The sequence below is a fragment of the Cherax quadricarinatus genome, chromosome 33, assembly GCF_038502225.1.
Source record: "Cherax quadricarinatus isolate ZL_2023a chromosome 33, ASM3850222v1, whole genome shotgun sequence".
Classification (NCBI taxonomy): Eukaryota; Metazoa; Arthropoda; class Malacostraca; order Decapoda; family Parastacidae; genus Cherax; species Cherax quadricarinatus.
Window position 1 is genome coordinate 4,606,810 of NC_091324.1, and position 18,972 is coordinate 4,625,781.

At 50.2% G+C, this 18,972-nt stretch overlaps 1 protein-coding gene and 1 long non-coding RNA gene across 2 annotated transcripts in view; one reads left to right on the plus strand and one right to left on the minus strand.

Annotated features, from left to right (window-relative positions):
* LOC128693824 (uncharacterized) overlaps window positions 1-18,972 on the minus strand; it is a 398,273-nt gene that overhangs the window by 130,303 nt on the left and 248,998 nt on the right. Inside the window, exon 2 of the mRNA XM_070090779.1 lies at window positions 1,052-1,211. Within this exon, the coding sequence (XP_069946880.1) occupies window positions 1,052-1,129 (78 nt within the window). The 5' untranslated portion in view covers window positions 1,130-1,211. The remainder of the gene's footprint in view (window positions 1-1,051; window positions 1,212-18,972) is intronic.
* The window catches only part of LOC138853537 (uncharacterized), a 402,016-nt gene that overhangs the window by 43,969 nt on the left and 339,075 nt on the right, over window positions 1-18,972 (plus strand). The gene's annotated exons all lie outside the window — the stretch shown is intronic.

Here is an 18,972-nt window from a genome sequence, read left to right on the forward strand (position 1 = left end):
CGAGGCCAGAGCAACACTCCAGACAGGGGCGAGGCCAGAGCAACACTCCAGACAGGGGCGAGGCCAGAGCAACACTCCAGACAGGGGCGAGGCCAGAGCAACACTCCAGACAGGGGCGAGGCCAGAGCAACAATCTAGACAGTGGCGAGACCAGAGCAACACCCGCCTATGATTGCGTTAAATGAGACCTTCACGAGACCTACCTAGGGATGGTGATAGATGCGAATATCCTTTGTGTACTCGCCTAGTTGTGGTTGCAGGGGTCGAGTCATAGCTTCTGCCTATGTATGTAATATCTACATAGCATGTGAGAGCGTACGTGTGTGTTTGTGTGTGTGTGTCACATAGATGTGCATGAGAACGTACGTGTGTTTTCTCGCCTGTATGTACTCGCCTACTGTATATGTAGCTGCAGGGGTAGGGTCTTAGCTCCTGGGCCCGCCTTTCAATTTGCCGCTTGCCAGACTCACTCCTAGCCTCGTGGGGCCCTATCGTACCTGTTCTTGAAATTTTGTACAAGATAATGCACAAATTATAAATCCAAAATTTGACGTTGTATGAAAGAAGTGTCTGAGTGTGAGGTTATGTCACTGGAGACAGAGCAACTACTCCAGTGTGTCCCAGTAGGACAGAACATCTTAACTGAACTTACAAGTGAGGGTGGATGGGACGGATGCCACAGGCAACTTACCGATACATGGCCACATCCACCTCTTGTTAGGCAGGTCATACCTTGGACAATAGCATAAGTTTAAATAGAAAAAAAATGAGTGCTTACAATCAAGGCTTTAGAGATTTTCACGACTGACAGACGGCGAAAAGGATTACTTTTGATATTACAACAATACTAACCCTAGCATTCAGTAATTAGAATCTAAAGGAACCCTAGTTGATGTACAGATATATCTTACATCTACGTAAATGTGTGTGTGAGAGCGTACCAATGTTCTCGCCTATATGTGGTTGCAGGGGTCGAGTGTGTGTGTGTGTGTGTGTGTGTGTAGATGTATAAGGTATACCTGTGTATGTGCACATGTGTATAAGAGCATACCTGAGTGTGTATCTGCGTAGTGCTGATGCGTATGAGGGCAGGACCCGCGTCAGGGCCGCCTCTCTCACTGGAGGACATCGCCGTTTTCAGGGGTGGGTGTGGGCGGCCCCCTCATGACGTGCACCCACCCGCCACGCCCACACGCCCACACACACGCCCGCTATAAGGAAGATAAACATTAATTTAAATTAAGTAAGTGATCCTCTTTATATAAAGACATTATATACAATTTTTACGAGTTAATATCTGTTTTGAAGTAAATTTAGGTTAGGTTAAAGCGGCAAAAAAATATTTTAGTGAAAATAACAAAAATGTAGCAGTGATACGTCTGGCAGCGAGGTAGTTAAAGATACCATAAAGCGTTAAAATGTGAACGTTTGACAGGTAGAGGTGCCAGAATGGACTAGTTTGTGTTGCCGTGAGAATGGTGAGTATAAAACACTGGCTAACACTGCATCCCCTTTACTAGCTCACGTGTAAGCGTCAAACCAAGCTTGTAATGAAGTAGCGGAACTGACTAAGCTTTGTGATCTAGTGTTTAAGCTGGGTCAGTGTTGGAGGGGGAGAGGGGGGGTGTTGCGTGTGTGGGGGGGAGAAGATAGGCAGGGGAAAGAGGGTGATGGGTGGATAGGAGAGGGGAGAGAGAGAGGAGGGGAGAGAGGAGGGGGAGAGAGAGGAGGGGGGTGAGAGAGAGGAGGGGGGAGAGAGAGAGGAGGGGTGAGAGAGAGAGAGGAGGCGTGAGAGAGAGAGAGGAGGCGTGAGAGAGAGAGAGAGGAGGCGTGAGAGAGAGAGAGAGGAGGGGTGAGAGAGAGAGAGAGGGGGGGAGAGAGAGAGAGAGAGGAGGGGTGAGAGAGAGAGAGAGAGGAGGGGTGAGAGAGAGAGAGAGAGGAGGGGAGAGAGAGAGAGAGAGGAGGGGAGAGAGAGAGAGAGAGGAGGCGTGAGAGAGAGAGAGAGAGAGAGAGAGAGAGAGAGAGGAGGGAAGAGAGAGAGAGAGAGGAGGGGAGAGAGAGAGAGAGGAGGGGTGAGAGAGAGAGAGGAGGGGTGAGAGAGAGAGAGGAGGGGTGAGAGAGAGAGAGGAGGGGAGAGAGAGAGAGAGAGGAGGGGAGAGAGAGAGAGAGGAGGGGTGAGAGAGAGAGAGGAGGGGAGAGAGAGAGAGGAGGGGTGAGAGAGAGAGAGGAGGGGTGAGAGAGAGAGAGGAGGGGAGAGAGAGAGAGAGAGGAGGGGAGAGAGAGAGAGGAGGGGAGAGAGAGAGGAGGGGAGAGAGAGAGAGAGAGAGGAGGGGAGAGAGAGAGAGAGGTGGGGAGAGAGAGAGAGAGAGGAGGGGTGAGAGAGAGAGAGGAGGGGTGAGAGAGAGAGAGGAGGGGAGAGAGAGAGAGAGAGGAGGGGAGAGAGAGAGAGAGAGGAGGGGAGAGAGAGAGAGAGAGGAGGGGTGAGAGAGAGAGACGTCGATAAACATGAACATTATGAAAGCATCAAAGACTGAGAAACAACTTGAGTTTTTAAACTTTTCCAAAAATAAGAATAAACCAAGACACTCAGCCCCCAGCTGTGACACTCAGCCCCCAGCTGTGACACTCAGCCCCCAGCTGTGACACTCAGCCCCCAGCTGTGACACTCAGCCCCCAGCTGTGACACTCAGCCCCCAGCTGTGACACTCAGCCCCCAGCTGTGACACTCAGCCCCCAGCTGTGACACTCAGCCCCCAGCTGTGACACTCAGCCCCCAGCTGTGACGCTCAGCCCCCAGCTGTGACACTCAGCCCCCAGCTGTGACACTCAGCCCCCAGCTGTGACACTCAGCCCTCTGCTGTGAAACTCAGCCCTCTGCTGTGACACTCAGCCCCCAGCTGTGACACTCAGCCCTCTGCTGTGAAACTCAGCCCTCTGCTCTGACACTCAGCCCCCAGCTGTGACACTCAGCCCCCAGCTGTGACACTCAGCCCCAGCTGTGACACTCAGCCCCCAGCTGTGACACTCAGCCCCCAGCTGTGACACTCAGCCCCCAGCTGTGACACTCAGCCCCCAGCTGTGACACTCAGCCCCAGCTGTGACACTCAGCCCCCAGCTGTGACACTCAGCCCCCAGCTGTGACACTCAGCCCCCAGCTGTGACACTCAGCCCCAGCTGTGACACTCAGCCCCCAGCTGTGACACTCAGCCCCAGCTCTGACACTCAGCCCTCTGCTCTGACACTCAGCCCCCAGCTGTGACACTCAGCCCCCAGCTGTGACACTCAGCCCCCAGCTGTGACACTCAGCCCCCAGCTGTGACACTCAGCCCCCAGCTGTGACACTCAGCCCCCAGCTGTGACACTCAGCCCCCAGCTGTGACACTCAGCCCCCAGCTGTGACACTCAGCCCCCAGCTGTGACACTCAGCCCCCAGCTGTGACACTCAGCCCCAGCTGTGACACTCAGCCCCCAGCTGTGACACTCAGCCCCAGCTCTGACACTCAGCCCTCTGCTCTGACACTCAGCCCCCAGCTGTGACACTCAGCCCCCAGCTGTGACACTCAGCCCCCAGCTCTGACACTCAGCCCTCAGCTGTGACACTCAGCCCCCAGCTGTGACACTCAGCCCCAGCTCTGACACTCAGCCCTCTGCTCTGACACTCAGCCCCCAGCTGTGACACTCAGCCCCCAGCTCTGACACTCAGCCCCCAGCTCTGACACTCAGCCCTCTGCTCTGACACTCAGCCCCCAGCTGTGACACTCAGCCCCAGCTCTGACACTCAGCCCTCTGCTCTGACACTCAGCCCCCAGCTGTGACGCTCAGCCCTCAGCTGTGACACTCAGCCCCCAGCTGTGACACACTCAGCCCCCAGCTGTGACACTCAGCCCTCTGATGTGAAACTCAGCCCCCAGCTGTGACACTCAGCCCCCAGCTGTGACACACTCAGCCCCCAGCTGTGACACTCAGCCCTCTGCTGTGAAACTCAGCCCCCAGCTGTGACAAACTCAGCCCCCAGCTGTGACAAACTCAGCCCCCAGCTGTGACAAACTCAGCCCCCAGCTGTGACAAACTCAGCCCCCAGCTGTGACAAACTCAGCCCCCAGCTGTGACACACTCGGCCCCAGCTGTGACACACTCGGCCCCCAGCTGCAACACACTCGGTCCCCAGTTGACACACACTCAGCCCCCAGCTGTATCACAGCCACCCAGCTGGAAGACACTCATCCCTCAGCTATAACGCATTCTCAACACCCGGATGTAACACAGCAAGTGCTTTAGAACACCTCAGTACACAGATACACTACACCAGAAACACACCTCTCATGCTTGATTTACCAGCTTTCTAAAGTTAGTGGCTTGATTTACCAGCTTTCTAAAGTTAGTGGCTTGATTTACCAGCTTTCTAAAGTTAGCCGCTTGATTTACCAGCTTTCTAAAGTTAGCCGCTTGATTTACCAGCTTTCTAAAGTTAGCCGCTTGATTTACCAGCTTTCTAAAGTTAACCGCTTTATTTACCAGCTTTCTAAAGTTAGCCGCTTGATTTACCAGCTTTCTAAAGTTAGCCGCTTGATTTACCAGCTTTCTAAAGTTAACCGCTTGATTTACCAGCTTGATTTACCTCCCTCTCTACAGCCTCAGAAGCTTCCATAGTACATCTGTTCTCTTACCCTTCAATAAATTCAAGTCATAATGAACGACTGTCACTGAATAAACGTGTGTCGATCACTCGCAGTTAAAATGCTCTGTAAACAGCTAACTAACTCGAGTGAAAAAAATTTATAACTTGGCGGAACTCCTGGCGTACCAACAGGACTATGGACTGAGGTGAAACCCTCACTCCTGGAGTACCAACAGGACTATGGACTGAGGTGAAACCCTCACTCCTGGAGTACCAACAGGACTATGGACTGAGGTGAAACCCTCACTCCTGGAGTACCAACAGGACTATGGACTGAGATGAACCCCTCACTCCTGGAGTACCAACAGGACTATGGACTGAAACGAGAACAAAATTTTGGACAAAAGTTTGAAGGAAAATTAAATCTCATAAGACGAGGTAAAATGCGTGAAAAAACTAACAACTCTTAATATAATAACGTTAATGCATAACCCAAACAAAGAAAACGAAACCAATGTAGAGAAAAGCTAACGGAGGAGGCAAAAATCATCAATAAAAAACGAGAAATGTAAGAAAAGCTACGTTCCATACGTTGATTTGAAGGTAGATGGCAGTGAGGTAACCTGCGTCACTAGACGAGGCTACGAGGACATGACTGACGGCGGGACACTAAGACTGAAGAGTTGGCTGGTTAACACATTGAACACGTCTACCTCAGGGCCAGAGAAGACCCTGATTCAGGGTTGATAATTGATGACCCCCCCCTGATGACCGCCCCCTGATGGCTGATGATCCCCCTGATGACTGATGACCTCCCTGATAGCTGATGACCCCCCCCCCTGATGGCCGATTACCCCCTGATGGCTGATGATACCCCCTGATGGCTGATGACCCCCCTGATGGCTGATGACCCCCCTGATGGCTGATGACCCCCCTAATGATTGATAATTATCAACTATAGTTGATGACACGAATGATTCTCAGCCTTGCGTGCTCATGCCATCATTCTTTCAATTATCTCTCATATTTCGCTTCTTTTTCTTTATTCCTTATTCCACTTTTTTCACATTAATCATTCCTCCTATTATCTCATTTCCGCTCTCCATTTATCCTCTATTATGTTCATCCATTATCACTCTTTCTCACACGTCTATCATTTATCTTTCTCTGCCTCTCTTACGTCCCCTTTCTTATTCTGACTTCTCTCCCAGTTTCTCGTTGCATTCTCCATAACTCGTTTTTCACTCCATTCTCTCTCTCCCTCTGTTTGTCTCACTCGAATCTTTCTCTTCCTGTCACTTCCAAGTAATATTTCCCTCTCACACACAGACGCGAGAGAGAGAGAGAGAGAGAGTGTACTCGTCTATTTGTACTCTCCTATTTATGGTTGCAGGGGTCGATTCATAGCTCCTGGCCCCGCCTCGTCACTGATTGCTACTGGATCCTCTCTCCCTGCTCCATGGCTTTATCAAACCTCGTCTTGAAACTATGTATGGTTCCTACCTCCGCTACTTCACTTTCTAGACTATTCCACTTCTTGACAACTCTGACTGAAGAAATATTTCCTAACATCCCTTTGACTCATAAGAGTCTTCAACTTCCAATTGTGTCCCCTTATTTGTCCCCTCTGGAACATTGTGTGTGTGTGTGTGTGTGTGTGTGTGTGTGTGTGTGTGTGTGTGTGTGTGTGTTGGTGTGTAGGATCGCAGAAAAGGGTCCTGATGAAAAAGTTACTCCTTGGAACAGGTAATAATATCTGTTCTTAAAATTCATGTTTCTCTCTTAAGCTCCATATTTTCCACAGCCTGTAGAGCTGCAAAAGTATATATGCCTTAGCGGTATCTAGTTCCCCTAGCAGTTTCTTCACCTCATCCTCGGTTGCGTACAGTGTCCAGCACTTGCTGGTGCACCCTACCACCTCTGTTTTCTCGGAGCTTCTCCGTCTCCACTGTGAATACCTCCTTGAATCTTAAGTTGAGCTCTTCACATACTTCGTGTTCGTTCTTTATGAGCTCCCCTCCTTCTTTCCTCAACTCGATTACCTGATCCTTGACTCTTTGTTTTCCTCATGTGGCTGTGTAACAACTCTGTTAGTTACCATTTTGTCCTAGGCACATGTCGATTAGACACTAGGCCTGTTTGTGTGTGTGTGTGTGTGTGTGTGTGTGTGTGTGTGTGTGTGTGTGTGTGTGTGTGTGTGTGTGTGTGTGTTAGGAGCGAGTTGACTTGACGTGTTGTTGGAGTGTGTGCATGGTAACTGGTTAGTCGGACTTGAGTCCTGGAGGTGGGAGGGCACAGTGTCTTCACTCTGGAGGAGATGTGATATTTGTAATTCTGAACTGTAGTATCAGCGCGCCTTTAGCAAGACAGCAATGGAGTGAGTTATGGTAAGTGTGTCTTCTTTTATGGGTCACTCTGTCTTAGTGGGAGACGACGGGTGTGCTAATATATATATATATATATATATATATATATATATATATATATATATATATATATATATATATATATATATATATATATATATATATATATATATATATATAAACTGCCAGGTTTAGTGCAATTGAACTAAACAATTGTAAACGTAATTCCTAGCAGCCTGGTGCCGAGTGTGAAGTTGTTGGTGACTCCTAGCAGTGGCAGCAGCAGCAGCAACACTAGCAGTGGCAGCAGCAGCAGCAACACTAGCAGTGGCAGCAGCAGCAACACTAGCAGTGGCAGCAGCAGCAGCAACACTAGCAGTGGCAGCAGCAGCAGCAACACTAGCAGTGGCAGCAGCAGCAGCAACACTAGCAGTGGCAGCAGCAGCAGCAACACTAGCAGTGGCAGCAGCAGCAGCAACACTAGCAGTGGCAGCAGCAGCAGCAACACTAGCAGTGGCAGCAGCAACACTAGCAGTGGCGGCAGCAACAACACTAGCAGTGGCGGCAGCAGCAACACTAGCAGTGGAGGCAGCAGCAACACTAGCAGTGGCAGCAGCAGCAGCAACACTAGCAGTGGCAGCAGCAGCAGCAACACTAGCAGTGGCAGCAGCAGCAGCAACACTAGCAGTGGCGGCAGCAGCAGCAACACTAGCAGTGGCGGCAGCAGCAGCAACACTAGCAGTGGCGGCAGCAGCAGCAACACTAGCAGTGGCGGCAGCAACACTAGCAGTGGCGGCAGCAACACTAGCAGTGGCGGCAGCAATAGTGGCAGCAGCAACACCAGGAACAGCATTGGCATCAGCAGCAATGACAGCAGCAGCAGCAGCAGCAACAACAATATCAACAGTGGAGGTGGCAGCAGCAGCAACATAAGTAGCAATACCAGCAGCAACAGTGGCAGCAGCAACAGCTACAGGCATCGATCCATGCTGGATAAAGGTCTCTGTGGACTGTACTTCCAGTGGAAAACACTGTAGCTCAGTTTTCCTGCGTTCTACAAGCTAGAAAAATACTGACTGCGAGAGTACACAATGTCTTCCTATTAGCAGTAGTAGTGTAGTATCTCAACAACTTGCGCTCACTGATCCGCACAGGTTTAGCACTGAACATAAAAATAATCCTCCTTTTCTTCTGTATTATTGCCAACGTTTCTACGTGTTGTTTGACGGGTTTGTTTCGTTATTGGAGAAGTTTCTCCCACGCAGTGGGTAGCAGCCACCCAGGGAGGTACAACCGTCCTGATACACGTGTGTGTGTGTGTGTGTGTGTGTGTGTGTGTGTGTGTGTGTGTGTGTGTGTGTGTGTGTGTGTGTGTGTGTGTGTGTGAAACAGAAACCTGCAGTTGTTTGCGTCACTGGTAAGATTTCTGGTGTGTCTTGCGTCTCATAAACATGTAAGATGACAGGTGCATCTTGCTGCTATTACTGCTACTTACACCTGTTTCATACTACACATGCTGATGTGCATGTACATGTTAGTGAATACACACTCATCCGAGTTTTCTTCTGTCTTTATTGTTCTTTTTCAGAGAAATGTTGACTTTCATCTCCACTGTGATAGTGAACACTGTTCCTCCGTAAAGCCTCGCGTGTCGTAAGAGGCGACTAAAATGCCTGGAGCAAGGGGCTGGTAACCCCTTCTCCTGTATAAATTACTAGGAAGACAAAGGAGAAAATGTTAAAGGTGGGCTGTTTGTGTGTGGGTGTAGCACAGACGGGAAGGAAGAATCTCATTGTGGTTGTGAGGAAAGAAAAGAAGTTTGACGTCCAGGGTCTACTAGAGACAAAGAAGTTGATGTCTAGGGTCTACTAGAGACAAAGAAGTTGATGTCTAGGGTCTACTAGAGACAAAGAAGTTGATGTCTAGGGTCTACTAGAGACAAAGAAGTTGATGTCTAGGGTCTGCGAGAAGTAAAGGGGGCAGTAGAAATTGTTTATATCTTACCTTAATTAATTATCTCCTCCTCTGATGCATAAACTTTCACTCCTCTCTTACCTACTGATTATATTTCTCTGTGCCCCACCTTCCACCTACTCTCACTGTAGTTACAAGTAAATAATGATCTGATATATCTATCGCCCCTCCAAAAACAATCACATCCAAAAGTCTACCCATCAGCTTTTTATCAACTAATACATAGTTGAACAAACTGCTATCATCACTCATTATACTGTATATCGTATACTTCTCATCTTTCTCTTAAAACACGTATCACCTATTACCAAACCTCAATCAATACACAGTTCAATTAGAGGCCTCTCCATTATCATTTACTCCTGGCACCTCAATCTTGTCTGTTGCTCTCTACAACAGTTTATCCCACTTTAGCATGTAGGTCCCCCATAACAATTATTTTCTAACTTGGTTCAGAGCTCCTAAACACATGTTTAACTCCTCCCAAACTCTGTCCTCTTGTTAGAGGTGCATTACCACTTATTCTTACCCACTTCTAACATCCAACCCTTATTTAAATACACATAATTAACCATATCTTCATTGTCCTAGTGAAGTCTCCTGGCTCAACAGGAGAAAATAAATTGCAGCAATGGAGATGAACAATAACAAGTGAGATGATCAACAATTGCAACAAAGGAAGATAATTGCAACAAAGGGAGGTGAACAATTGCAACAAAGGGAGGTGAACAATTGCAACAGAGGGAGGTGAACAATTGCAACAGAGGGAGGTGGACAATTGCAACAAAGGGAGGTGAACAATTGCAACAAAGGGAGGTGAACAATTGCAACAGAGGGAGGTGGACAATTGCAACAGGATGGACAATTTCAACAAAGGGAGGTGAACAATAAGAAGCGTAATGAACAATAACCAGGAATATGAACAATTAAAAAGGAGATGAACAAGAGATCAGTAAGAGTGGCAACAAGGGAGATTAGTATTCTGTTTTATGTGAAGCGCTAAACCCGCGTGGGTCAGCACCAGGATTTATGAAGGCTCGATCCTCCGTCAACTAATCGCGATACAGACCTAGGCAATATAAAAACACGTAGAGCACAGGAAGGCTATTAGGACAACGTATCGCTCAGGTAGAGCCTTGTAAAGCTCCACGTCCATTCGTATGGTAATATTTGATGAAGATTTCACCAGGGCGAAATGTTGGCTATAGCACGTGTTTCTTTTACACAGTGTCCATCATACCCTGCCACTTAATCATTTCTTCTGCCCTCCCTCCACTCCCCTCTCCTGCCGTGTCTTCCCCTCTTTCCTATCCTTCCCTCCCCTATTTTCCTGTCCTCCCCTCTTTCCTGTCCTCCCTTCCCCTCTTCCCTCCCGTCCCCTCTTTCCTGTTCTCCTACAGTGGCAGGATGACATCACAAGTGACCACTGACACTACAGTGGCAGGATGACATCACAGGTGACCACTGACGCTACAGTGGCAGGATAACATCACAGGTGACCACTGACACTACAGTGGCAGGATAACATCACAGGTGACCACTGGCGCTACAGTGGCAGGATAACATCACAGGTGACCACTGACGCTACAGTGGCAGGATAACATCACAGGTGACCACTGGCGCTACAGTGGCAGGATAACATCACAGGTGACCACTGACGCTACAGTGGCAGGATAACATCACAGGTGACCACTGGCGCTACAGTGGCAGGATAACATCACAGGTGACCACTGGCGCTACAGTGGCAGGATAACATCACAGGTGACCACTGGCGCTACAGTGGCAGGATAACATCACAGGTGACCACTGGCGCTACAGTGGCAGGATAACATCACAGGTGACCACTGGCGCTACAGTGGCAGGATAACATCACAGGTGACCACTGGCGCTACAGTGGCAGGATAACATCACAGGTGACCACTGGCGCTACAGTGGCAGGATAACATCACAGGTGACCACTGGCGCTACAGTGGCAGGATAACATCACAGGTGACCACTGGCGCTACAGTGGCAGGATAACATCACGGGTGACCACTGGCGCTACAGTGGCAGGATAACATCACGGGTGACCACTGACGCTACAGTGGCAGGATAACATCACGGGTGACCACTGGCGCTACAGTGGCAGGATACTGGCGCTACATCACGGGTGACCACTGACGCTACAGTGGCAGGATAACATCACAGGTGACCACTGGCGCTACAGTGGCAGGATAACATCACGGGTGACCACTGGCGCTACAGTGGCAGGATAACATCACGGGTGACCACTGACGCTACAGTGGCAGGATAACATCACAGGTGACCACTGACGCTACAGTGGCAGGATAACATCACAGGTGACCACTGGCGCTACAGTGGCAGGATAACATCACAGGTGACCACTGGCGCTACAGTGGCAGGATAACATCACAGGTGACCACTGGCGCTACAGTGGCAGGATAACATCACAGGTGACCACTGGCGCTACAGTGGCAGGATAACATCACAGGTGACCACTGACACTACAGTGGTAGGATAACATCACAGGTGACCACTGGCGCTACAGTGGCAGGATAACATCACAGGTGACCACTGGCGCTACAGTGGCAGGATAACATCACAGGTGACCACTGGCGCTACAGTGGCAGGACACCACAAGTGACCACTGGCGCTACAGTGGCAGGACACCACAAGTGGCCACTGGGGCTACAGTGGCAGGACACCACAAGTGGCCACTGGGGCTACAGTGGCAGGACACCACAAGTGGCCACTGGCGCTACAGTGGCCACTGGCGCTACAGTGGCAGGACACCACAAGTGACCACTGGCGCTACAGTGGCAGGACACCACAAGTGGCCACTGGCGCTACAGTGGCAGGACACCACAAGTGGCCACTGGCGCTACAGTGGCAGGACACCACAAGTGGCCACTGGCGCTACAGTGGCAGGACACCACAAGTGGCCACTGGCGCTACAGTGGCAGGACACCACAAGTGGCCACTGGCGCTACAGTGACACCACAAGTGGCCACTGGCGCTACAGTGGCAGGACACCACAAGTGGCCACTGGCGCTACAGTGGCAGGACACCACACAGCTACAGTGACCACTGGCCACTGGGGCTACTACAGTGGCAGGATAACATCACAGGTGACCACTGGCGCTACAGTGGCAGGACAACATCACAGGTGACCACTGGCGCTACAGTGGCAGGACAACATCACAGGTGACCACTGGCGCTACAGTGGCAGGACAACATCACAGGTGACCACTGGCGCTACAGTGGCAGGACAACATCACAGGTGACCACTGGCGCTACAGTGGCAGGTGGACCACTGGCGAGTGGCAGGCTACAGTGGCAGGACACCACAGTGGCCACACAGTGACCACAAGTGGCCACTGGGGCTACAGTGGCAGGACACCACAAGTGGCCACTGGGGCTACAGTGACCACTGGCGCTACAGTGGCAGGACACCACAAGTGACCACTGGCGCTACAGTGGCAGGACAACCACAAGTGGCAGGACCACTGGCGCTACAGTGGCAGGACACCACAAGTGACCACTGGCGCTACAGTGGCAGGACACCACAAGTGACCACTGGCGCTACAGTGGCAGGACACCACAAGTGACCACTGGCGCTACAGTGGCAGGACACCACAAGTGACCACTGGCGCTACAGTGGCAGGACACCACAAGTGACCACTGGCGCTACAGTGGCAGGACACCACAAGTGACCACTGGCGCTACAGTGGCAGGACACCACAAGTGACCACTGGCGCTACAGTGGCAGGACACCACAAGTGGCCACTGGCGCTACAGTGGCAGGACACCACAAGTGACCACTGGCGCTACAGTGGCAGGACACCACAAGTGACCACTGGCGCTACAGTGGCAGGACACCACAAGTGGCCACTGGCGCTACAGTGGCAGGACACCACAAGTGGCCACTGGCGCTACAGTGGCAGGACACCACAAGTGACCACTGGCGCTACAGTGGCAGGACACCACAAGTGACCACTGGCGCTACAGTGGCAGGACACCACAAGTGACCGTGCATGATGCAACTTGTACACACGACGAGTCACTACTGATTATGTGTTACCAAAATAAGAGGCCTAATTTATGCAAATCATCGTCAGGATAAAGGTGTGTGCAAATGAGAGAAAGAGAGATTGAGCGAGAGAGGGAGGGGGGGAGGGTTAGGGAGGGTTGAAAGGAGGAAATGGAGGTAGGTAAGGAGGTAGGGAGAGATGGAGACGAGGAATGTAGGCTACCTGAAGGGCGTTTCCGGGTGGGGGGGGGTGATCAGCGTCTCCGCGGCCCGGTTCTAAACCAGGCCTAGAGAATGAAGAACCGGTCAACCAGGCTGTTACTACTGGCTGCACGCAGTCCAACGTACCAACCACCGCCCGGCTGGTCAGACGCTTATAGGAGGAACTTGCCCAGTACCTTCTTTCAAACAGCCAGAGGTTTGATGGTAATTTCCTTTAAACACGGAAGAGGGGCGTTGTAGAATCGGGGGGCCTCTGACACTCGACCAGTTCTGTGTATTCGTCGCTCCCCTGCTGTTAGTGGAGGTATTTGGCACAGTCTGCCAAGACTCTTGTCATGCACAGTTATTTCGATGATCAGGTTTGGAGCCAGTCCCTCCAGAATTTTCCAGATTTAATTGTGTACCTTTCTCGCCTACATCACAAGGAGTACAATTGAAGTGACTTCAAGCGTTGCCAGTCATTCAGATGATTGAACGTGTACGAGCTGTGAAGGTTCTCCGTACGTTTTCCAGCTCAGCGATCTTGCCTGTTGGTCAACACTCCTGCCAGTTGTACGACGCTGGTCAACACTCCTGCCAGTTGTACGACGCTGGTCAACACTCCTGCCAGTTGTACGACGCTGGTCAACACTACTGCCAATTGTACGACGCTGGTCAACATTACTGCCAGTTGTACGACGCTGGTCAACACCGCTGCCAGTTGTACGACGCTGGTCAACAGCCCTGCCAGTTGTACGACGCTGGTCAACAGCCCTGCCAGTTGTACGACGCTGGTCAACAGCCCTGCCAGTTGTATGACGCTGGTCAACACCCCTGCCGGTTGTACTACGCTGGTCAACACCGCTGCCAGCTGTAAGACGCTGGTCAACACCGCTGCCAGTTTTACGAAGCTGTTCAACAGCCCTGCCAGTTGTACTACGCTGGTCAACACCCCTGCCAGTTGTACTACGCTGGTGCTGGTCAACACCGCTGCCAGTTGTAAGGCGCTGGTCAACACCGCTGCCAGTTGTAAGACACAGGTTAACACTGCTTCCACTTGTACGACGCTGGCGCTGGTCAACACGCTGCCAATGGAACAAGGGAAGGAGTGATGGAGGAAGTCGGGAGGAGGAGTAGAGAGGGATGGAGGAGGCTCAAAGTTACTACATCTGAGAGAGACTTCAAAGAGCTTTCATTTCTTCCCCTTTTCATCTTCCCTTTCTTACCTGTCTCATTTTTATCCTCTTGCTTTTCTTCTCGTGAAATAGTTAAATAACTCGTAATATAGCTCACCAGATTCACCTACGTAAATTTTGCAAATATCGCCAGCACGCTGCCACTGGTACGATGCTTGCCAACACGCTGCCATTGGTACGATGTTTGTCAACACGCTGCCACTGGTACGATGTTGGTCAGCACCCATTCCTTGCATTCCTTTTTTTTTTTTAATTCCTTGCAAGTTTTAACCGCTGCGACTTCTTTCATCCCTGCAACTTTCACTCCTGTGACTGCTTATACTCCTGTGGCTGCTTACACCCCTGTTGCTTCTTACATCCCTGTGGTTGCTTTCACTCATGTGGTTGCTTTCACCCTTGCGACTTGCAGCCTTTCCCTTGCTTTCACTCTTACAACTTTAAGTTCTAACCATTCTGACCATTACAGTTCTCATTATCAGAACAGCTTCCCTCACTGCCTCACCTTCCCCTCCTCCCCCCCTCTCCCAAACCACCTGGTCGACTTTTTCACATTCCTCACTGAAGACTGAGACACGTGCAGCATCGTGACAGCATTTGGCTGTAAGGAGAGCGAAACTTTTGCTTTCATGCCCATCAGCACTTCGCCCTTCAGCCGTCAGATCCTCGGGTTTCCAACATATCCGACTGGCATTACTTGCGAAAACATTTCCCAGACGAGGTAGGCACTGCAATCCGCTGACATACTCATACCAGAGTTTAGATGGTGGACGAACGTTCATTTCTTCACATATTAGAAGCTTAAACGCACTGTGTGTTTTTTAGTAATTTTAAATAATGCAAATAACGAAAAAGGTGTCACAATACGTTATGGTAGCAACAGCTGGAATTTAATTACATTTAACCTGGTTACTCGCTTATAAATGCTCTGAATTGACATTGCTAATTCTAATTGTTAATGGGTAATTTTATGACGTTTTGGTGATTTGTTCGCGTTGATGGGCACTAGGCATTTCAGGGAGGGAAGGAGGGTGATTATGGGTGGCAGCTCTGGCGGGTGTGCGAGTAGTTCTGGGTGGCAGCTCTGGCGGGTGTGCTAGTGGTTCTGGGTGGCAGCTCTGGCGGGTGTGCGAGTGGTCGGGCGGCCGCCAGCCTAATCAAAAGACGTCCCGCTGAGAAGTTTTGCAGCTGACGTCGGATCCCATGTCTTGAAGATGAACGACAAACTGTATTGTCAATAATAATTGTACATCAGCAATGAATGTTCAGGTTGCATCATTTTGTGTCAGAACTTAGGGTACAAACTTTGGCATTTGTGTTCCGTTGTTGCTGTGTTTGATACCGCTGCCCAAGAACACTGGGTACTATGTATACCTTCTGTTAATTTCAAGGAAAGCTTATACACCGGGAGATATGTTTTAGTATACCTACTACGAGAATTTGCATTATTTCTGGCGTAAAATGTCCTTGACTGGTGGTGTACAGGTGATAGTCTTCAAACCCAATAAACTAACCAGACAATGAGCTAAGACCAGATAACAGCACGAGGTTATTCAGTGTTATCCTCAAGAACTAATACCAGATAACCCAAAATTTTTCATTGCCCATCTTCCTTTAAGTTGGCAATATTTGTCAAGAAACAGGACAAGTTTCCTGAAGCGGGTCTTAAGTCACATGATGACCTGCAACTGGAGCTTCGGGTCATCTGACCGAGGACTTCCGCAAAATTTAGTATTGAGTTCAGAGGGAGATGAGACGTTCAAGGTCAGGTCAGGAACGACATCCAGCCGGGTTTATGATCATTTTCGTTGTAAGTGAAGAATTTCTCTGTACTGGAAGTGGAGAGGTAAGGTGTTTACAACGTCTGCATCTATCTGTAACCTTCAAGAACCTTATGGCGTTGTTTCGCTCCGTCTTTGACAATGATCCAGGATGGACAGAAACGTCGCCCTAAGGTTACCCTCCCGAGTGCAGTTTTTGAGGAATCTTGAAGCTTCCAGGATGAATTCTTTGTGTACAAAAGCTAGTGATTTCTCTTTCAGGCAATTATACTGACGACCTGGCCAGAGTGGTGGTGGTGTAGGTGGTATTGACCAGAGGTGGTGGTGTGGGCGTTGTTGACCAGGGTGGTGTGGGCGGTGTTGACCAGAGTGGTGGTGGTGGTGGGCGGTGTTGACCAGGGTGGTGTGGGCGTCACTGACCAGAATGGTGGTGTGGGCGGTGTTAACCAGAATGGTGTGGGTGGTGTTGACCAGAATGGTGTGGGCGTCATTGACCAGAGTGGTAGTGTGGGCGTCATTGACCAGAGTGGTGGTGTGGGCGTCATTGACCAGAGTGGTGGTGTAGGCGTCACTAAGCAGTGGTGGTGTGGGCGTCACTAAGCAGAGTGGTGGTGTGGGCGGTGTTGACCAGAGTGGTGGTGTGGGCGTCATTGACCAGAGTGGTGGTGTGGGCGTCATTGACCAGAGTGGTGGTGTGGGCGTCACTAAGCAGTGGTGGTGTGGGCGTCACTAAGCAGAGTGGTGGTGTGGGCGTCACTAAGCAGAGTGGTGGTGTGGGCGTCACTAAGCAGAGTGGTGGTGTGGGCGTCATTGACCAGAGTGGTGGTGTGGGCGTCACTAAGCAGAGTGGTGGTGTGGGCGTCATTGACCAGAGTGGTGGTGTGGGCGTCATTGACCAGAGTGGTGGTGTGGGCGTCATTGACCAGAGTGGTGGTGTGGGCGTCACTAAGCAGAGTGGTGGTGTGGGCGTCACTAAGCAGAGTGGTGGTGTGGGCGTCACTAAGCAGAGTGGTGGTGTGGGCGTCACTAAGCAGAGTGGTGGTGTGGGCGTCATTGACCAGAGTGGTGGTGTGGGCGTCATTGACCAGAGTGGTGGTGTGGGCGGTGTTGACCAGAGTGGTGGTGTGGGCGGTGTTGACCAGAGTGGTGGTGTGGGCGTCATTGACCAGAGTGGTGGTGTGGGCGTCACTAAGCAGAGTGGTGGTGTGGGCGTCACTAAGCAGAGTGGTGGTGTGGGCGTCACTAAGCAGAGTGGTGGTGTGGGCGTCACTAAGCAGAGTGGTGGTGTGGGCGTCATTGACCAGAGTGGTGGTGTGGGCGTCATTGACCAGAGTGGTGGTGTGGGCGGTGTTGACCAGAGTGGTGGTGTGGGCGGTGTTGACCAGAGTGGTGGTGTGGGCGGTGTTGACCAGAGTGGTGGTGTGGGCGTCATTGGTCACAAGCTCCGACCTTCACTGTGTCCACAAATTCACACAACTCACTGTTTTTATTTAACGTATTTAATCAGCACATTGCTTTTAGGTTAGCATTTATTTTTTTGCCACTTTAACATTTAGTCCACATACTGCTAAAATGTCAGCATTTAATCTGCATACCTCTGCTAAGTCAGCATTTAATATGCATATCTCTGCTAAGTCAGTATTTTTCCCACTTTGATCTTGCCTTCGTTCCTGTATGTTAGGCTTTTAAAGACTACAATAGATTTAATGAGAATCTTATTTTGTCATATAATTTTAAAGCAGCAGTGTTGTATATACTCTTTAAATACCTATATCAACGCTGGTTTCAATGATATATGAATATACATGTGTATATACTTATTTCTTGACAGCTAAGAACTGAATATTAGGTACTGAGATCAATATTCAATGAGGCACTGAATTTGTCACATGACGATCATACTTCCATTGCGATAGGGAGGAACACGAGTCCTCAAACTAACATGGATAGCATTACCTGCATTTTTACCCTAGTGTGTGGCTTCCATTGAACTAGTGAGGGAGAGAATCCCTGAACGCTTGAGAGGTTGTGTAGGTGCTCACGACCCAAAGTTGATCGCATCAGCAGCCTCGCAAACTCTTCAAGTAGACCAGCTTCTTTCAGAGACGATAAACAGTCCCACTGGGACACACTTCGTGGATAAAATCCTCCCCAGCATTGCTCGACAGTGCCTCAGGAAAGAACGAAGCTCCTATCTTAGCAGTGAAGGAACCACATGCTGGGGATTTCCTTTTGGCCGTCCCTGATTCCTCACTGGTAACTCGTCTCGACCCTCAGGTCAGCCGCATTAATGTAGCTCTTCTCTTAGCCATCCTCACACTCGCAGAACACAGGTGCATCTGCAACAGCGTCAGCTGGTCAATTTGTGTTCAATGATCTCGTCTGTTATACATCAGAAGTATGCCAAGCATGAAGACGTCAATGATATCAAGCGATGTCTCACAACAGCCTGTTGTCCAGCAGAACGGAAATCTCTGGTACTGAGGCTCGATGCCAAGGAAGGTACCTGGATAGGAGATAGCGTGGGACTGCATCGGTGTGTCTACACTGACACCTATCTGCAGCACTGAAGCTGAACTGGGTGGTGTCACCAATTTAAGGGAGACCCAGGTGAAATACAGCTACCTGGTACCATGCTATAACTTTGTTCCAGTTGAACTGGAGCCTGGGGCAAATGTACACTTCAGTTTCTGAAACAGTTATGTGACAGACTTAGCAAGGAAACCAAGGACCCAAGAGCGACCATTTCCCTTTTGCAAAAACTGTGTTGATATCCGGAGAGGAAATGCCTGCAGCATCCTGGGCACGC